The sequence below is a fragment of the Lutra lutra genome, chromosome 1, assembly GCF_902655055.1.
Source record: "Lutra lutra chromosome 1, mLutLut1.2, whole genome shotgun sequence".
Taxonomy (NCBI): domain Eukaryota; kingdom Metazoa; phylum Chordata; class Mammalia; order Carnivora; family Mustelidae; genus Lutra; species Lutra lutra.
In genome coordinates this window covers 192,980,664-192,999,863 of record NC_062278.1, presented here as the reverse complement: position 1 = coordinate 192,999,863, position 19,200 = coordinate 192,980,664, and the positions used below count along the sequence as shown (strand labels likewise).

Here is a 19,200-nt window from a genome sequence, read left to right as displayed (position 1 = left end):
GATATCACCACTGGAGTAAGATACACAGTACAAACATCACAACCAAGTTTATATCCCTTATTTCTTATTTATCTTGTGCAATAAAACAAATATTTCATTTCATAAAACATTTCTCAACCTCCTCCCACCTCCCCGCTTTGGTCAAGGACAGTATGAGCATCACAGTTGGAAACATGTATAGTGTTTGCTCTCTGCCCCTGCTAACAATAAAAACTGTAAGACACCATTAATCCATTTCTGTATGACTCTGCTGCCATTTGCACCCAAACTCCGATGGTATCAAAAAAGGTTTCCTTACTTGACTGGTTCCCATGACTCCCGCTCAAAGCCCCTGTGAATGGATTGTGCAATTGAGGACTCCATCAAATCCACATATCTAACCACAAGTGGGGCAAACAGGTCTTGCAGGTGTTTGTGAAATTTTCCATTGCACAAATTATCTAGAACAGATAAGTAAAAGCTTGGTAAGAACCCACACTTGCTTTGTTAGCATACAATGTACATACAGAAAGGATTGTCTTCTATAGTAAATACATTGCTTCTAGGGGATGCAAGAAAAGGAGGGGAGTAAAAGTACATGAAAAGCACCAAGATTCGTGATTAGATATGTGTGGAAGAAAAATGGAATTCAAAAATATTCTACCCATTTGTTTCATTCTTCTAAAAAGGAAAAACAACCATGTTCCTTTAAAAAAAAAAAACAGTAAAAACAATAATCGACAACTGTTTTTTAGGTTTTCCTTGTATCTGCTCCCCTTCCTCCCATGACATTAGCAGAAAGAAAGAACATTCTGTACCCCTCCCCTCCTTCATCCCTCTTCTTGGAAGGAAGGTCTATTTTATGGCTATGTGTTGTTGTAAGATACTGAAACGGTTGGGGTGATATTTAGCTAGAAATTGTTTTTCATCTAGAAAACATCTTTCAATAAAAATTTCAAAATGTGAAGAGGTTAAGTTAATTAGCTTGTTCAAAAGCAAATAAAACACACCGGTAGGAGTACCACTTATCACAATGCTCTTGGGTTCTCCTGCCTAGTTAAGAGAGGGCTTCGGTGCAACAGGACATTTGTTGGAAGAAAGAGAAGGGCCATCAGCTGTTAAGTTTGGTTTTTGTAAAGCAATAGGAAAACTATGGAGAGGTTTCACCAGCCTGTGGTCTGATTGGGCCAAAGACATTTTAGCCATCTGTTTATCTGCTTGACTTAGGAAAGTCAACCAAAGATAATACATACAGTCGGTACGGAGAAAATCATTCAGCAGTTGAAACAGTGGAAAACTGTCCCACGTGTCTGGGGGCTGCACCTCCAACGCTGCATCCATGTCCACTGCAAACAGTGACAGGAACGTCTCTGCATGCTCCACCATCAAGTCTGACCACCACGCGAAGGCCTTTGAGATTTGGCAGAGAAATAACAGACAGAGAGGTGATGAGCTTCTCTCTCCAACCTAAGACATGAAGTCAAGCCCTCACTGGTCAAGATTATTTGCGCATCAGCAGGGTTTGGTAATTTTATTGTAAAAAGAACAGCATTTTTGATACAATGGGGCCTCTCAGCGTCCCAAGGCCATGCTTTTCATCATTCCAGGCCTGCCTCAGAAAGTCTTTATTCGGACCTGCTGGTCGAGGATGCAGCTGTGGAAAGGACAGACATGGAACTTCTGTTCAATTTACAATAATCCAGTAAGTTTGGACTCATGCTCTTTGTCACTGTTATTGGCTAGCTCTTGCTATAAGGTATTCGAATTTGGGAGTTTCTTCACTGTGTTTATGGGTTTTCTGCTGGTCTAACTTGAAAATTTGCAGTTAGGGTTTACTTATATCTACATATCTGGGCTTCATTATCTATGGTCTTATACAAGCACAGCAACTCTTATTTCTCTATGCACTGGTCATGTTACTCCTATTTTATACCAGGTCACCAAACATTTGAGTCAAAATCTCTTTAAGTGGGGAGCCTCTGGTTTTGCATCCTGTCTGTAGGAAAGATCAGGTGTAAGCTAGGAAACACTAAGATTAGGACTTACTTTTCTGAGGGTTGGACACATATGTATATTGAAAACCAAAAAATATCAGTGAAGTAACTCATTTTCATGCACATGGGTCCTTGAAAATCATTGTGCAGGGTCTCAGGGGCAACATTCACATCGGACTGGGCCAGATGTGAATGCCATTCAAAGGCATGCATGCATGGTGACTAATCATTTCTGGCAGGGAGCATGCAGAATGAGTGGCGGTGTCGACAGGCCTTTTTTTTTTTTTTTTTTTTTTTTTTTTTTTTTTTTTTTTTTTTACTGATTTCAAAGAGAGCAGAGAAACAAAAACAAATTGCCAGCCCCTTCTTGTCCCCCTCCTCCCCACCCAAAGCCGTAAAGTATTTACATTGGAAACACTTTCCGGAGCATTCACCGAAAAAAAGATGGGAAGGCGTTTGGAAACATGAAAGATGATTATGGAAATAATTCCATAAATGAAAGAGTTTGTTCAATGGCCAAGCTCTTGTGATATTTATTAGTTGTTTGGGGATATTCTAACAGCCACTAGGAGGCAGAGTAGGGGTCCACCTCTCTTCTTTCATGAGATTTCATTTTACTTACTTCTCCTTTATCAACATGTGGCTGGTTTGCAAATTAAATGGAAAAAATCAAGTCATGGACCATTCTGCAAGGTCAGCTTGGCTGGAAATAGACACCTGCTGTTTCCATTTTAATTTACGGTAAAACCTCACTGATTCAGAGAATGAGAGAAGAGAGGTGCTCATCTGTCAGCAAGAAAGCCTAAATTATGGGGTTTTCTAAAAAGAGGTATCATTTTACTGCTTTCAAATGCAGTCTGTAATCGGGCACCAAAGTAAAAGGTATTTGCTGGTTACCATACCGATATATCATAAATGTAGAAGCTTTTAAAAACTTCTAATAATTGTAGACAAATTGACCTATAAAGTGAAGTCAAAGAGAAGCTTTAACTTCAGACGTCCTGGGATGAAACTTATGAGAGATCCTTTAGAATTTCCAGAGAAAGTTGAGATCATGTCAAACATTCTACTTAAGAAAAGTCGCAACAGCTGCATCTGCCGTTGAATTGTCAAAGGCATTTGTGTCTGAATCGATGAGGTTTTATTGCAGTTTTACTACCTCAGCATAAGAGCCCTGGGGTTTGGGCCTGGCTCCACTGACTACCTGACTAAATCTGGCAGAGGAAGAAATCCTCCACCCCACTCCCAGCGCTCTCCCAGCCATCTGTCTTTTAGGCAGAGACCTTCTAAATATTCGAACTTGCTGGAGTCCCACCCCCAACCCTGTATGGAGGGATGAATCTCATCAGTCCTAATGCAGGATATTTGCAAAGTTCACAAAGGCACACCAAATGTTGGCTGGAACTCATTCATTAGTCCTTTGATTAGCTTTATATCTTCAGGGTGAGTCCAAGTAACAGTTACTGGGGAGACTGATTTGCCTTCCCAGATATGAATCTGCTCTAGGATGACAGGAAAAAACAAAACACAGAACGAAAAAACCAATTCTAAATGTCTGAAATTAAAAGTGTCTTAGCCCAACCTCATACATGGTTCTTACCAGGTTGATTTAACAGTTGCAAACCAGAGACCTTAAGAAACACCCACTTCTACTATCTATTGAGAACTTGGTGCTTCACTGGAATTTAATAAAATTAAGAAATTATCTATAGTTGTTGCATTAATAGTCATGTAGTTAGGCAGCCCTACAAAGAAAAATGACTACTGCAATGTGAATTATCAGTTGGAAGTCTGGCACAGAAACTTAGGATTCTAGGATGAAGATAATTTAAATATAGTAGTTGTAGGAGAAATGAAGACCAAATCTATTTCTGTACACCCAAGGTCATTCCTCCAGAACTTCATCATCAAACCTGACTCTCTGAGAAGGAGAAAAAGATTTTGGCAATGGTAAAACCAAACCAAACCAAACCAAACCAAAAAGCCATTATCATAATTTTAATCAAAGGAGCAGAATCTGTGTGACTGGGTAGACAAGGCAAGCTTTCAAATGAAAACAAAACAAAACCAAAAAAACCACCCAGACCCAACAACTACATTTATTTTATGCTTGCTCACACAGGTGAATGCTGTTTTTGTACCTGAGTTAACTCAAAGCTCGTGAGCATCTAAAGTCTTTGGAAATCTTTTCCGAAGACAACAGGGAGGTTTACTTTGGCTTCTAATTACTTACCTGGTGCATTTCATTATTTAAAGGAAAAGATGTATGCTTTAGAAATACAGTCCACCACACTGAACACATTGTATATTCTGTACACAAACTACATGTATATATGTACCCCTTTGTATACCACAATACATATATACATATACATACGTATACATAGAGAGAGAGATTGGAAAGGTGGAGCAATGGTACATGAAGGCATAATTCCTGTGTGTGTGCATGTGTGTGTGAATAACTTAGGCTCTGAGAGCAGAATTGAGCTGAAATTAAAAGGTAAATAAGGCAACTGCAACTGTATTGTGCCTGGGTGTATGTGTGATGCATTTCTAGCTGATAAGCATGTTTTTTTTTAGGGCATTTAATTACCTTGTATTGGAATTAAAAATGGTTCTAAGGATTGTTGTTTTCTTGGTGGGTGAGGCCAGTCTGCTTGTCACTTTCATTTGTGTGGTACCACCAAACAGCACAGATCTATAGCCAAGATTCATGCTCAGGATTTAGCAATTTTCTAGAGTTTATTGAGCACTCAGAATATACAGTGAGCACTGGTCAGTGGAAAAAAAACCTTCATGCTTCATTCTTTGGGCAGCAAACCTCATCTTAAATGTACCAGAGCAAATTCTACCTCTTTAGTTGAAGCACAGGGGCTGTTGACCCAGCTATACCTAGAAATCAGTTGGGCAGCTTTTAAAAATTACTAAAATTACTAAAAAATTATTAAAAATAGTGGCCCTTCCCCATGAGATTCTGATTAATGGAGCTGGGGTGAGACTGTGGCATCAGCCATTTTCAAGAGCTTTCCAGGTGATTGCAAAGACCACTCTACCTTGAAATGAGCCCATTCTTCTTTCAACATATGCTGTCTGTACCACTCATTTGGTACTTTTCACATAGGTTTTGTCCTTTTCATGATCACATATTCATATATTTTGCTTTCTTAGCAATTTGTCCCTAATAAGACAATAGCCAAGCTTTGTTGGGAACTTAGTATATGCTAGGCATAACTCCCGATACTTTACTTAATGTGGCCTTCCATCCCAACGACGACCATCTGAGGTAGATTCCATTGTTATCTCCCATTTATAGGATTAGACCGGTTAAGTCACCAGGTTGAGATCACAGAGCAATGAGGAGGTAAAGCTGGAATTCAAACTCAGGCTTCTCTGGCACGGAACCTGAGCTCTTGGCCACTCTGCCCTGTATTGTTTGAAGGCCAAGACCACCTTATGACTCCTTGTCCTTCCAAAAATCACTGAGGTAGTAGCCTCAGTGTACAGCAGATAGGTAGCTTTTGATTGATGAATGAAATTTTTGTGATTGGGTGAAATTACTAATTCAGGAAATAATCTTGTACATTTATCTAAAACCAAACTGAGTCTCCAAATTACAGTGTATGCTGAAGCTTTCAGTTGTAACTTCCCAAGTTAGTAAATGAAAACAGAATTGAATTTATTTCTACTCTATTTATTTACCCTGAATGGCTTTTGGATGTGTAAGATTAAAATATTTTTATGATGATGGTTATCAGGGCAGCTTAAGATGATGATTAGCACTTACAGAAAGACAGGCTTTTTGGAAAAGAAAAGAAAAGAAAAAGCTCTTCTTTGGCCTATCAACTTCCCTTTGGTACCTCTTTTGAATAATTTGGGAAAATATCCATCCTTCCTTAGCCTGTAGCAGCTTCAGAGAATAACGGGATTACAAATTAAGCATGTCTGTCATTTTTCTTCTTTTACTTAAAAGCACAGCAGCGCTGCTGTGACCGGGGAAAACGATCCTCTTCTCAGCCATGTCTGCAGAAATGTGTAGATTTGGTTCGACATCGTGGGAAAAGCCTGTACAGACAGGAAGGCCTCTGGAGATGGTCTGGTGGACACCCAGAAGGAACATACTTACCGTCCCTTAAATCTCAAGGGCCCCCAATCTGAAGAGGACATCCTATAGGATGGAGTCAAAAAAAATTCTAGCCCAACTTAATTTTGTATGTCTGGAGGCATGTCCATGTTCGGAAGGTGTTGATTTGGGTCCTCTTCTCCTTCCTGGCTGTGCACAGCTGGGTGCTTTGGAGATAGTTACACTCACCTCAAGGGGTCTTCACCCCATTCTTAAGAGGGTTTTTGGGGAAAATATGATTCTTTGGCACTCTCTCTATATATAAATACTGTATATATGATTCACATACAGACAGTTGTAGAGGAAGATTAGTATCACTCTGGCCAGCTACTGGTTACTACAGTGGGTACTCATCTGCTGTGCGAAAGGGAAGTACAGACGGACATAGGAAGCTAAGACAGGCTAAGGACAGAATCCAGGCAGGTGGGAGGCGCGTGTCAGGATGTAACTGCAGTTGTTGTTAGGTATATCAATCGCTTCATGCACGCACAAGAGAACCCCCACATTTACCCTGCCGTGGAGGGCCACCATTTCACAAGCAGTCCACTGGAAGTTGCTGTTACATTCCTTGGGTCAGTGTTAGAAAGCAGGAGCACCCAGGAAAAGTCCCAGTAGAAGACATGGTACTGGAAGGGCATGCACAGACTATGACAGCAGGTGGCTGGCTCATTCGGTTTAGTCACATACCTCTTTTCCCTGCCACGATCAGCCGTGATTGAGTGGAACAGTAGAAAAACAGGGAGGAAATTTAAATATGCAATCAGGCATTAGTTGGGAAGATTGGATTTATGGTGTATTATATATTATTTAACTATACTGTTAATTTTCATTTATCATGGGAATGATCATTTTAAGTGCTTGAGAACTTGCTTTTATGGAATGCCTTGTTTCCCCTTTTGCTGTAGTATTAACTGGAGAGGAAGAGTGACAATTAGTGCAGTCTTCAGAAAGGTTATTTTAAGAGCAATGATTTTAAATCTCAGTTTTGAGACAAGAACTGATAAAATAGTTTGACAATAATGGAATCTTGGAATCTTTTTTTTTTTTTTTAAGGGTGGTGTTGTTTAAGTTCTTACAGGTTTGGGATTTAGTTAGCTTTGAAATCCCTTAGTTTACAATGATTATCAAATGATCATTTTGACCGTGGTTCATAAGAAAAAAAAATTAAGCTGTATCTATTAACATGTATGTTGGCAATTCGACAAGTTGAACAACACAAAATAATTTGCTGCCATCACTGCATTTAGCAACCTAGGTCATCTGAGATTAACAAATGAAGACACTAGTGCAAGCAGAGAGTAAGTTACAGAGATAAATTCAAAAACATGGCCTGTGATCCACACACTGAATAAAATAAATAGAAGCAACAGGGTAGCAACAATGACAACCACAGAAGACCAAAAGTATTTTGTGTATTCTGGACAATAACCATATGCTGCTTGAATAAATTGTCTTTAAAACATACTCACCTCTTTTGCTTGTTGCTAGAAACATCTGAAAACTTAAGCTGAAATGGACAACACGCAACCACTTTTTGCTTGTTTTACCCAACCTTCCAAAAGCTTCTCCTTTCCTTCTTCCCCTTTCCTTCTCTTTGCAAGGCCAGTTAAAAGAAAATGGGTGTTAAGGCATCTTGTTCGTGTCACTGATAGGATCAGTTCTGCACTTTCCATCTAAGGGACACCCAAAGAGACATTTTCCCGCCATGCCTGCTCACCTCTGCGTGGTGCTCCTCATTCTGTTGGAGAACCTCAATGACTAGTTCAGCAAGGCGGATTGTGTCTTCGAGCTTTTTGGCAGGAGTGATTAACCGGCCTACATTTTCTGTAGTACAAGAATTTATGTTAAAATTCAGCGAATACTTCAGGCTAGTTTTGTGGCCATTAGAACTAGTGGATAAGAAATGTCAAATAGTCACCAATTTCTTTTTTAAAGTTTCATGCAAATGTTAAGAGCCACGTAATTAGTAGTGAGCAAACCATAAAGCCATTTTGTTATTATCACCATCGTCATTAGAATACATATGAAGAAAAAGCAGTGCTCCAGCTTCAAATTTGCATAGTAAGCTATCTTAAGTTTATGACAGCCCATTTCAAATTTAGTGACATTTTTTACACACGTTCTTTAAAGACAGCATAAACATAACTATCTCAGATCGCTCTCTAGACTACTTTGTTTCCTGCATTTGTGTCTGAACATTCAATACTACAGCATTGTTTTTCATTACAGGTCTGCACGTTTAACAGGTATGGGAATGTTCACTTTGAACAAACAGAATCAAAGGTCTGGCTGTTTTAAGTTGCCCAGGGAGGAGACTGAAAGTTAAGGGACGTTCCTGGGCCATTAGGTAGAAGGCAGCACAGAACCATTAAAAGGGTGTTGGGGGTAGATTACTGGACGAACTGGTGGTAGTCTGTTGGTACAACTGAAATTTTATCAGGTGGGTGGCAACAATGTACTTGGAACTGTTTCTTTGTTTTTAGTTTTTATAGTGTTGAAAGCCTTGTGTTTTTATGTGACTCAAGAACAAACTGGACCCTGGCTGATGTTGAGTTTTTTGTAGAGCTGAATTCATGGGTATTTGATAAGGTCATTATGCTACCAAAAATTAAGAACTTTTCTCCTGGGGGGAAAACAGTAATATTTAAAATATAAAGGTTTTCGGCCAATGAAATTGCTTGAATTTAACCAGTCTGCACCCACAGGGGATCTTTTATTTCATGTTGAAACCTTCAAACCTTGAAGCCTCAGAGTCCTATGGAACACAAAGAGTGTAAGAGCAATAAGGACCCATTAGTGTGAGTCCCTAGGCAGGTATATATGTGCACAGAAGGACTGCCAAAACTTATTTTTATCTTTTCATCTAAAGCAGATATATTTAGACTTCAGGTTTTTCTAGCTAAGGGATATTATTCAATACCTCACAGGAAGGTTTTGTTGTTGTTTGCATTGTTGTCTTGGGATGGATGGGGTTTAAACAAAATCTTGGGTGATTGCTAATTTACAAAAGAAATTTAAGAGAGTTGTATAATTTTCCTTTATACATTTCTTAGGTAGGGGATGAACATGTCACATGATTAGTAATCTGGGTTTAATAATGAAAAACAAATTCTGTGAAGCACTATGCAAAAAGAGTGTCTCAGCCAATGGAAACTAAGAATGGTGGATAGGGTTGGGTATGATTGTTAAGGTACTTAAAGTTTTAGTCCAACAAGGTCCAATGACTGGTGTGAAAGTGGCTTTCTGGATTTAGGCCAATGGATCGCACCATTGTCTCTACTGGGCGCAGGTGGAAATGTGGCTGGATATGGCTAAAGAGGGGGAGCAGCAGGGAACATAAATATACAGATCAGGTGGGGAATATCCAACACTCAAAAGAAGGAAATGTGCAGAGTTTAGGGTTGGTTGGCTCATTGCCTGGTCCATAGCAATAAATACATGGGGAGAGAATGAGTGACAAGATTGACTTCTATGCTTTGGGGGCACCTAGCCCATGTATAATTTCATAAATGGGCTATCATAATTTCATCAGTAGACTTTCAGGCATTTCTACAAACATACTGTGTATATATGTTTGAGTAATATGTGTAGAATGAGGTATTTGCATTTTGATAGTAAATATGCATAAGCTACTATTTTTTATTAGTTGGTATTCACATTTACACATCAATTTGCAAATTCCTCATCCTATGCTTATTACCCATTCGACACATACACCCACATACACACATCACACACTTACATACATTTTCTATTAACCAGACAAGCCTGCACATTAATACAAATCTGCCGGAAATCCACTTGGGGCACATCTTTGAAATCTCTAGCTTTAAGTAAAAAACATTGTCCTTTGGGTGGAATACTCACCACATCTAGGGGAATTATAGGTATACATGACATATGATATAGACATGAAATAATTCCCACCAATATTTTTATGTATTTTCATTTAAGGACTGAATGATTTTTGTGTTTGGAGAAATCCAAGATGCTTAAACTAGGACCACCTGAAGATTTGTTTTAATATGCAGTACTCTTAGATTGACTACAATATATATTGATAGATACACATAAGTGTATATGTGCATGCAGCCATTCTAAGTGTGTGCACATGTACACAGATATGTGTATGCCTGATGTATATATACAAACAGTATGTTTAATAAAACCTTTTGCAATTTTACTTTAACACGCAACCATTAAAATAAGCAGGTTAAGGATCCTTTAATCTAGGATGCTTGATCTTGCAATTAACCCATGTAACAGACTTTCATTTACTTTTAATTAGCTGCAATACCATTATCTGTAGATCAAGCCACTTTATTGAGACATGACACTATTTTCTTCTTCATTTGCATATCTAACTGACTAGCTAAGTGGCAAAAATGGCACTAAAAACAACTTTTCTAAGATGTTGTCTTTAAAGAAAATATCATGTAAAATCCTCTAGCACATCCTCCCTCCCCCCTATCAGAGGTCAAGGAGAAATTTGTGCTTAGACATGATTTTTTTTTTTTTGTCACTTCTGCTGTCTTGAAATGGATTGCAACATTCATATCACCCAATCTTGTACTAGCTGGAGCACTGAAGAAGGGGAACTAAAACTACCATATACTTAGTAAACATTTCATACAACAGAATTGAAGCTCATAACATATAAAAAAATCATCATGCAAAATGTTATGCAACAACAATGTTATTTTGTGCTGACATTGAGATTTGAAAATGTTGCATATGTCAGACATAGCTAGACAAAAAAATGTGGACATTTGGAAATAAATGCTCTCTTTCGACTGTCTTAAAACCTACAGTGTCAAACTTGAGAGCCTGAGCCTCAGCTTAGTATTCCAAACTGAAACAAAATTTCAAGAAGAAAAATGAACAGAAAAGCAAACTAAGCTAGGAAGCTGCTGAATAAAGTAATGGTAGAAGTTTACAGTACTTGGTTTTGGCCTAGGCATGCCTTTGAGCCTCTGATATAACATGCTGGTCTGCTTTTGGGTGGGTGGAGGAGGCCCAGGAGGTGGCGGGGGAGCTGCTCAGGAAGGTGAGGAGAGACAGTAAAAAAGGAAAGAGACAATGTGACTTTCACAAAGGTGACAAGGAAGATGACGAAGTCTGAAAAGAACAACCAAACAAGCGACTATGATGAAACACAGATGGAGAGCTGCTGATTTCTTGGAGTCACTGCGATATTACAGAGGTACCACACTGTGACAAGGGACGGGACTCTTACCAGCATCACCCGTACCGCCCTACCCGTGCACTCAGAGGCTGAATGCGAACACGGGATGCCTCTCTCCGGATGGGTATACATGAATGATGGTAGCAGGATCATTGACAGAAAGAAGATACACTTTTGTTCAATGAAGAACGCCTCTATGTGAATAGCTCCTTCCTCTTTCCAATGAACAGACTTGATGACTCTGGCTTCTCACTCTCAGTCTGCTACTTAACTTTCTTATGTAACATTCCACCTTCTCCTTAAACCCCTCTGTGCTTCAGGTTCCTCAGCTATGAAGTGAGAATATTAGTATCTTTCTTTACGTACCTTGTGGGGCTGATGATAAGAGCAAATAAAACAATGCGTGGACAGAGCTCTGTAAAAAACCTAAGGTGCCTACAAACGTTTACTATTCTTCCCAACACTGTGAGAAGGCAGGAATTAATTGCTTTACAAAAGCAGATAAGGGCCATTATTAGTTCAAGTGAGCTAGGGAATATTCTTGCTCCCTTTGTGGAATTTCAACATGTCAAAATCTGTCATTTTGGGGAAAAATGTGTGGTATCTGATTGTTTCCAGCTCATTTAATTATTTTCAATTTGGAATTCTCATGGCTTTTATATTGTGGGTTGAATCATATATAAAAACTTGCCAGCTTATCAAATATGTTACTTGCTATTCCAAATGTTAGAATACTGTAATCAGCACTTGACCCATCTGTCATGTGGTTTACGATATCAGCACAGCAAACATCCTATAACAATAGTCTCTCCTTCAATATAGACACAGAGCACTATCAGCTTCTAGAGTTCTCTCTCTTTAATGAGTGTCTCATTAACCTTAGACCTGCTCCTTTTTAAGAGTTCCTCATTTATAAAGCAATCTGTATGGTGAGGGGGGACACACTACATTGCCAAGTTTGCTTCTTGGTTTGCTTGAATTTTCAACCGGGAAAATGAATCTTATTGCAGGCTTACAGGAAATGGAATTCTAGCAACATTAATAAAAATATGAGAAATAAGGTTAAATATAATACTCTGGTGAAACCATCTATTGGAAGCAAAACTTGATGAGGTCTTTTGCTTGTGGACGGGACCCCCTTAGTGTTTTGAATGCAAGACTTAAAAAAAAATTACCAGTCCTCTTATTTAGATCTTTTGTTTGGAAAAAAACTGTGCCTAAGTAGAATTGGAAAAAATCAGTGTGGAATTAAAGCTATTTAAGGGAAGGCAACTACTGATGTTTTCTTTATGAAAAAGTACTCCATATTCTAATCTGCTTGTTAAAATCTGGTTTTCCACCTACAGCTGTACTGAAAGTTAGGTACATCTCTGGTAACTCATCCTCATGGCTCTTTCAGTGAATGCGTGTTACCTGAGCATGCCATTTTCATGGTGACTTCATATTCATTCTCACCCAGAGAGCTGAGCCTGTGTAGAGAAACACTTGTCCTGGTGGTTTAAAAAACAATGATGTGTCCCCGGGCTGATCCAGAACCACCTCCCACCCCCCACGAGGCAGCCAATACATATTTCAGCTCAGTGGGTCTTGATAAAAATTCGTAAAGGGATTCCCTCCTGCCAACTGCCTGTCCAGAATTCTGACAGTGAGGTTTGCCACCATAGAAAAACAAGCTCCCTATTTTTTTTTTCTTCACAGAGCAAAACAAAAACATCATACCTTGGTTTCCAACTTCATTTACCCAATTACCATTGCTCATGTTTACACAATTAAATCTGCTTGGCTTCCAGAGAGAGAGTTAAATGTGACTGCAGAAAAACAAAAAGAGAATTCCTCTACATGCTCAGCTAAGCCAAGGAAGAGAAGCATCCAGGAGCGAGAGACACTCCAATTAGCCCTTAAATAACCTGACCATCTCTGCTTCCAATGAGGGAATTGCCAGTCCCTGAAATATCATGAGAGATGGATATGGTTGATGGAAAACCCACTTACTACCAAGTTCCAACCTATTGATGTGTTACTGAAGATGCCAGTATTAGTATTATGCTATCACTGGAAATAACTAGCCTGTAGCAATTTGCTACTATTTGGGAGTGGGTGGATGGGTGGGTGGGTGGGGACAAGAGCTAGAATAGGAAGAGAAAGCTAAGTAGATTGCCACGTCCCCCTTTCCAGAGTACACCGCTTCTCTAAAATCATGGCTCCATGGACTGCACATTTGCTGCAAGGTTACATTTCAGCATAATTTCTTCAGTGAGGTTAACTATTATATACATGTGATGCCCTGCATCTTCATCACTCCCTTTCAGGAAATTTCATCCCTACCACCGCAAAGCATATGGTAATAAAGATGTGGATGAATCAATGGATTGATTTCTCCACTCTTCATATAGCTATTTTTGACTCTTCCCTACAAGGACATGGGCAGCATGGTCTATCCATTCTATCTCCAAAATGTCTCTTGATTTTGTCTTTCACTGTATTAGGTAATGTGCCCACGCTCTTGCCGATGGCACAGACATGCAACTCATGTCGCCATCTCCACCTCAACTGTTGCTAAAGACTGCCAGGCAGGTTTTAGTCCCTTTCTTCCGCTGAAGTTCATTGCGTATGCGGCAGCCAGAGTGACCTTGTAAAGCACATATCTGAGCCTGTCATACCCCTCCTCAGAAGCCCTTACGAGAGCCCTTCATAACAACAGCTATACCTTCATACGCGATAGCAAGAGAGTGCCTTTATAACAAAGGTCCACCTCCTCTGTTGATACCTCTACATGAGCATATATGGCCCTTAAAAATAGCCAATTATATTCAATGTCAGTCTTCCCTATGCCCAATGAATTTTGTATTTCTAGGGGCTAAAGCAGTTCATGGTCCAGGGTTGGTCCTCAAATACTTGTGGAAGAAAGTCCTCAGTGAATCTACCCAGTGCAGTGCTTTCCTGGAAAAACAAATGCTCTGTAGTTGGATCATGCGTATAGCTATACAATAACGTTATCTGTTACTAACAGACCCTGGTTACTTAACAAATATACTAAACTCAGTCACCAAATAGTAAACATTGTAACTTAAACTTCCAAACCAGAGAACAACTTTGGGTGTCTTGATGCAATTAAAAATGACTTAAGATCATTTAAAATATTTTTATTTAAGTTACATTATATCAACAAGGAAAAAAATAATAATATTATGTTTCTTCTCCAGTTCAGTATCTCTAGACCCCAAATCAGTCTCTGAAGATTGAACTGTTGCACCTAAGAAAAATGAGCTTAATTTTGGGTATACTGGACATCTGTTATTTGTGTATGAATAGTAACCTTCCCCAGGAGAATTGCTTCTCTACTCCATGTGGTTTTGGTGGGAATGTCAAGGAATATCATCCACAAATACAAGGGCAGTCATATGAGCCAAGCCAGGCCAATCACAGCACTGCAATTGATCATGGGTAACATGACTGGCTCAGGGATTAACATGTGACTCAAGCTGGGCCAATGAGGCCCTTCTCTGGAACATTATACAATTGCCTGGAAAGAAAAATTCTTTTTCCTCTAGGGTCATCTGCTAGGACAAAACCACGTTGCTCCCAACTCCCCTATCACGACTCCCAGTCACATTAAAGAAGTCTGTCAGCAGTTGGAGAGATCAAAACACACTAAAATTCTTTATCCCCGAGTCAGTTCCTCCATGCATTTCCTAGTTACCTGGGGGGGAGGTACGGAAATTCCCTTTACTTGCTGAAGATTTTTGAGTTTTTTATTTTTTTATTTTTGCCACTTGCCATAGCAAGAATCCTACTTTATTTTATTTTTTATTATTTTTTAAAAGATTTTATTTATTTATTTGACAGAGAAATCACAAGTAGGCAGAATGGCAGGCAGAGAGAGAGTAGGAGAAATAGGCTCCCCACTGAGCAGAGAGTCTGATGCGGGGCTTGATCCCAGGACCCTGGGATCATGACCTGAGCCAAAGGCAGAGGGTTCAACCCACTGAACCACCCAGGTGCCCCAGCAAGAATCCTACTTTAATTATTAAATATCCATGCAGTCCCAAACTAAGCTTTTATGTATATGACCACAAGCTCTTTGGGGCAGGATCTTGGGGGCTTCTGAAAGGATGGTCAATAGAGGCAAACACTTCAACAAGGACAGGAATACCCCTGACAGTTTCTCCTGGGGAGCCAGCCCTCAACTTCGAGGACATCTCCTCTTGGGAATGTTTCAAAGACCCTGGCTTAGGCAAAATCTTGCAGTACCTCACATTTCCCTTTACCATAGTCAGCAGAATGTAATTATTTGTTTTACACTTGTGTCTCTACCTTATCATAAGCTCCCAGGTAGAGACCATGGCTGCTTTTGCTTATTGCTCTGGGAACTTACTGGGTATTTAACAAATATATGTAGAGCTATACTGCAATGTTTTATTTTGAAGATTATGATAAAAGGACAAATCAACATCCCCCTAGATTTCACTGACATCCCAACTGCAATCCCTGGATCAGTAGCATCAGCACCATGTGGGAGCTTGTTAGAAATGCAGATTTCCAGGTCCCAAAAAAGACCTACTAGATCAGAATCTATGTTTTTAATAAGATCCTCAGGGATCTGTATGAACATTGAAGTTTGAAAAGAATTGTTTTATATTCTGTTTCTGAAATAAAATAGCATGTCTACACTACACAGTTGGATTTAGAAGTTTCTTTTTAAATAAAATAAATAATAACAGCTAATATATAAAATGAGTATCTACTATGTGCCAGGTAGTGTGCTAAAATCTTTATTTGGAATATGTGTTTAGATCTTCCCAGCAGCCCTTTGGGGGAGGAACCATCATCAGCCACTTCTACAGAAAATAAAAATGAGGTTTTTAAAGAAGTTAAAAAAAAATCATTGGACTCCAAATAGTGATTTAAATTTTTGGTGTAACAATTCCTGAGTGCTCAGGCTGGTTCTGAAGTAGTATTTTCTTGGAGCTGTACATAAAGGATGTTAACATGTGAATATTGGACATCATCAGCAGTCATACTGAAAACTCATGCCAGTTAATGGATTGCAGGTGGGGCCATTATCTTGTGGCTGAAAGATAAGGTAGGACATGGGGTGGGGGATCCTGAGTATGTGCAGGACATTGGACCTATGGGAAGTTTCACTGGAGATAGGAAAAGATATAAAGTGTCGACTACAGAATCTGCTGGGCAGTCCTTTGGATGCTTTTGACCTGCTCTAACAAGTTTCTATCAATTGTAGGAAAAAACAAGTCCTCAGTTTTTTGGCAATCTTAGAGAATCTCAACTGCTAAGAATCTTCCCCATGAAAGGATTTTGACAATGACCTGGTTCCAGAAAAAACTGCTCTGGGTTTTGTTTGTTTTTTTTGTGGTCTTCCTGGATCAAAAGTTGTAGATATTTTGGAACATAGTCACTGAATGAATAGGTATTGTCCCAGTTGGAAAGGCTGCACAGTGGAAAGAAATAGAAAGGGATGTGGTTTGTATTTAGAAAGATCAAGTCCTTCTTGAGAAAGTCACTTATTCTCTCTGAATTTGTAAAAGGGGCAATAATAAAGCCTTATTTACAGGAGTAAGATAAGATTAATTAGATCCTCCATGTAAAGTCCTCAGCATAGTTCCTGGGCCCATAGTTGGGGTGCCTGTGTGTCTATCCATCTATTTAATCATATAAATCCTTCGCATATTTGAAGGAAAAATTGTTTTATTTCAAGTTCCAGTAGAATCCTTATGATGCTCAGAAAATTATGCAAGTATTTAGCCAAGAATTGAGGCAAAACAGCAATAGCAGTATAGACTTTCTCAGAGCTTACTGGGTTCAGAATGTGTGACAGTTTAAATGAAATGTATTTAAAATGATAGAATTCATTTGCAGGAGTCACAGCTTTTCTTTCATAGAGTAGCAGCCTTTTACATCTTTTTTTTTTTTTAAAGACGCTGTAATTAAACAGAACATTTAATTTCTAATAATGCCACCAGACAGAAAGCCTAAGTCCACCAAAATGCCATATGCAGAGTCCCATAGCTTCTTGAAGCACAGCCTGACTAAAGAACTCTGCAGCTGTCCACCCCAATCTACACAGGTGACTCCAGTTTTGCCCTGCCCCCTCCATCAGCTGGCTTTGCATACCCATCTGCATGTTTGTGCATTGTTCCCCCTACTGAAATTGAAGAGGGAGCGGGAGGGTAAGAAAAAATATTTAGAGGTCAGAAAAGAAACAATTATGATGCTGCTGTGCCTAGAAGAGATCCGGGACATACCAAGTTTCAAACCCATCTCTGCTTTGACCTTAACCTTTTAGGTCTAGTTTTACTCTTTATGCTACCCAGTCCTTTCTGTCCATCACGTTTTAGATAGTGTAATTTTTCTGGAATGCAAATTACCAAGCTACTCCCTTCCTTAAAAAGCCTTTACCTTTGGAAGTGAGACCTGTGGAGTTTTTCCCTTGAAAAATTCTTATGCATGGTAACATTGGCATAGATTCCAGGCTAAGAACCTCTGGCCCACGAGATACAGTCTGAACCCTATTATTAAGGCATATATGAGATCTTGCCTCCTGCATACATTGCCATCATCAGCACCCATTACTGCCAGCACTGCACCTTGTCTTGCAATCATACCGAATTACAGAGTATTTAAGAGTGTGGCCTCTGTCTGGGCTCAGATTCTGGCTCTACCACTTACTCTTCTAGGAGTGTGTTAATTAACCTGTGCTTCAGATGGCTCATCTCTAAAATAGGAATAATAGTAGTGTCTACCTCATAAGGGGTTTTGAGGATTAAATGAATTAATACATTTAAAGTACTTATAGTCATACCTGGCACATAATACACATTGGATAAGAATTAGCTTTTTTTTTTTTTTTAAGAATTAGTTATACAGTTTTATGCATTTGCACATATTCTATCTAGGATGTCTTTCCACTTTCCAATCTCAACTCCCTTTCACTGATTTGATTTATCTTTCAAGATGCATTTGAGCTCTCCACCCTTGTGAAAACTTCCATGGTTTTCTGATAATGCACTCTTACATATCGCTCTATCAATTGGTGTTACCATGTACTGAATTTGTAATTTACATTTAGACACCCATTTGCATATATGCTCCATAAGGTTAACAGCTACTCCCTCTTGTTTATTAGTCCCTGGCTTTCACAACTGTACCTGGCATATGGTAGGCTCCCACTAAGCACTTGTCTAATGAATGAAAAAATAAATGAATGGATAGATGGATGGATGGATGGATGAATGAATACCTTCTCTTTCACGAGAGAAGGGAGAGAAAGGCTCACGTGTTTTGAATATAGGTTTGTGAGTCTTCAAATACTTCTTGCTAGCTTGGTGCTTGGCATGTGCACAAAACTGCTTTCTGAATTGATCTGAAATGCATTCAACTTTGATTAAATGAAATAAGTTTAATTATCTTTTGAGGATTTTTTTTTAGACTTAAAAACAATAATCAAAAGCATGTATTAAAGTTTTAAGTTAAACCTTTCCTCAAAATATGCTCATAAGTTTGGGGACCAAACAAGAAGAAAATTTCCAAAGCCAGAGAATTCTCTAAGATCTTTCCGCTCACGAAACTTCCAGCAACAGCCCGTGCTCAGCCACCCTCTATGTGCAGCCTGTCTCATTACACGATACGCACAAGAACAACATGGACACAACTTCTCTCTGTCTTGGCTAATAAACATTCATCAAAGAACACAAACTTCTCAATAGGGAAGAAAACAGAAAAAAGAAATGAAAAACAAAGAGGAAGAGTAGTTTGGTTCAGTAGCTTTAGTTTTTTTTTTAAGCACATGAGGCCAAATCACTGAATCCTGAAACCAAAGATGAAATGAAACTCCATAGCTAACCAGAGTTCTGTTCCTCCAAGCTTATGCCTTTACAGAAATTCTGCTCTATAGAGGTCAACAT

The 19,200-nt window shown here is 39.1% G+C and overlaps 1 protein-coding gene across 25 annotated transcripts in view; it reads right to left on the bottom strand.

Moving 5' to 3' along the window:
- The window catches only part of CADPS (calcium dependent secretion activator), a 477,655-nt gene that overhangs the window by 94,951 nt on the left and 363,504 nt on the right, over nt 1-19,200 (bottom strand). For 10 of the 25 annotated variants that reach the window (XM_047690283.1, XM_047690377.1, XM_047690290.1 and 7 more), the window contains 3 exons: nt 7,811-7,917; nt 1,233-1,389; nt 299-440 (listed from right to left, as the gene is read on the bottom strand). In XM_047690283.1, the coding sequence (XP_047546239.1) occupies nt 299-440; nt 1,233-1,389; nt 7,811-7,917 (406 nt within the window). Of the gene's footprint in view, nt 1-298; nt 441-1,232; nt 1,390-2,595; nt 2,617-6,780; nt 6,790-7,810; nt 7,918-19,200 lie in introns of all 25 variants that reach the window. The other 15 variants (XM_047690232.1, XM_047690260.1, XM_047690359.1 and 12 more) reach the window with 3 other exon arrangements.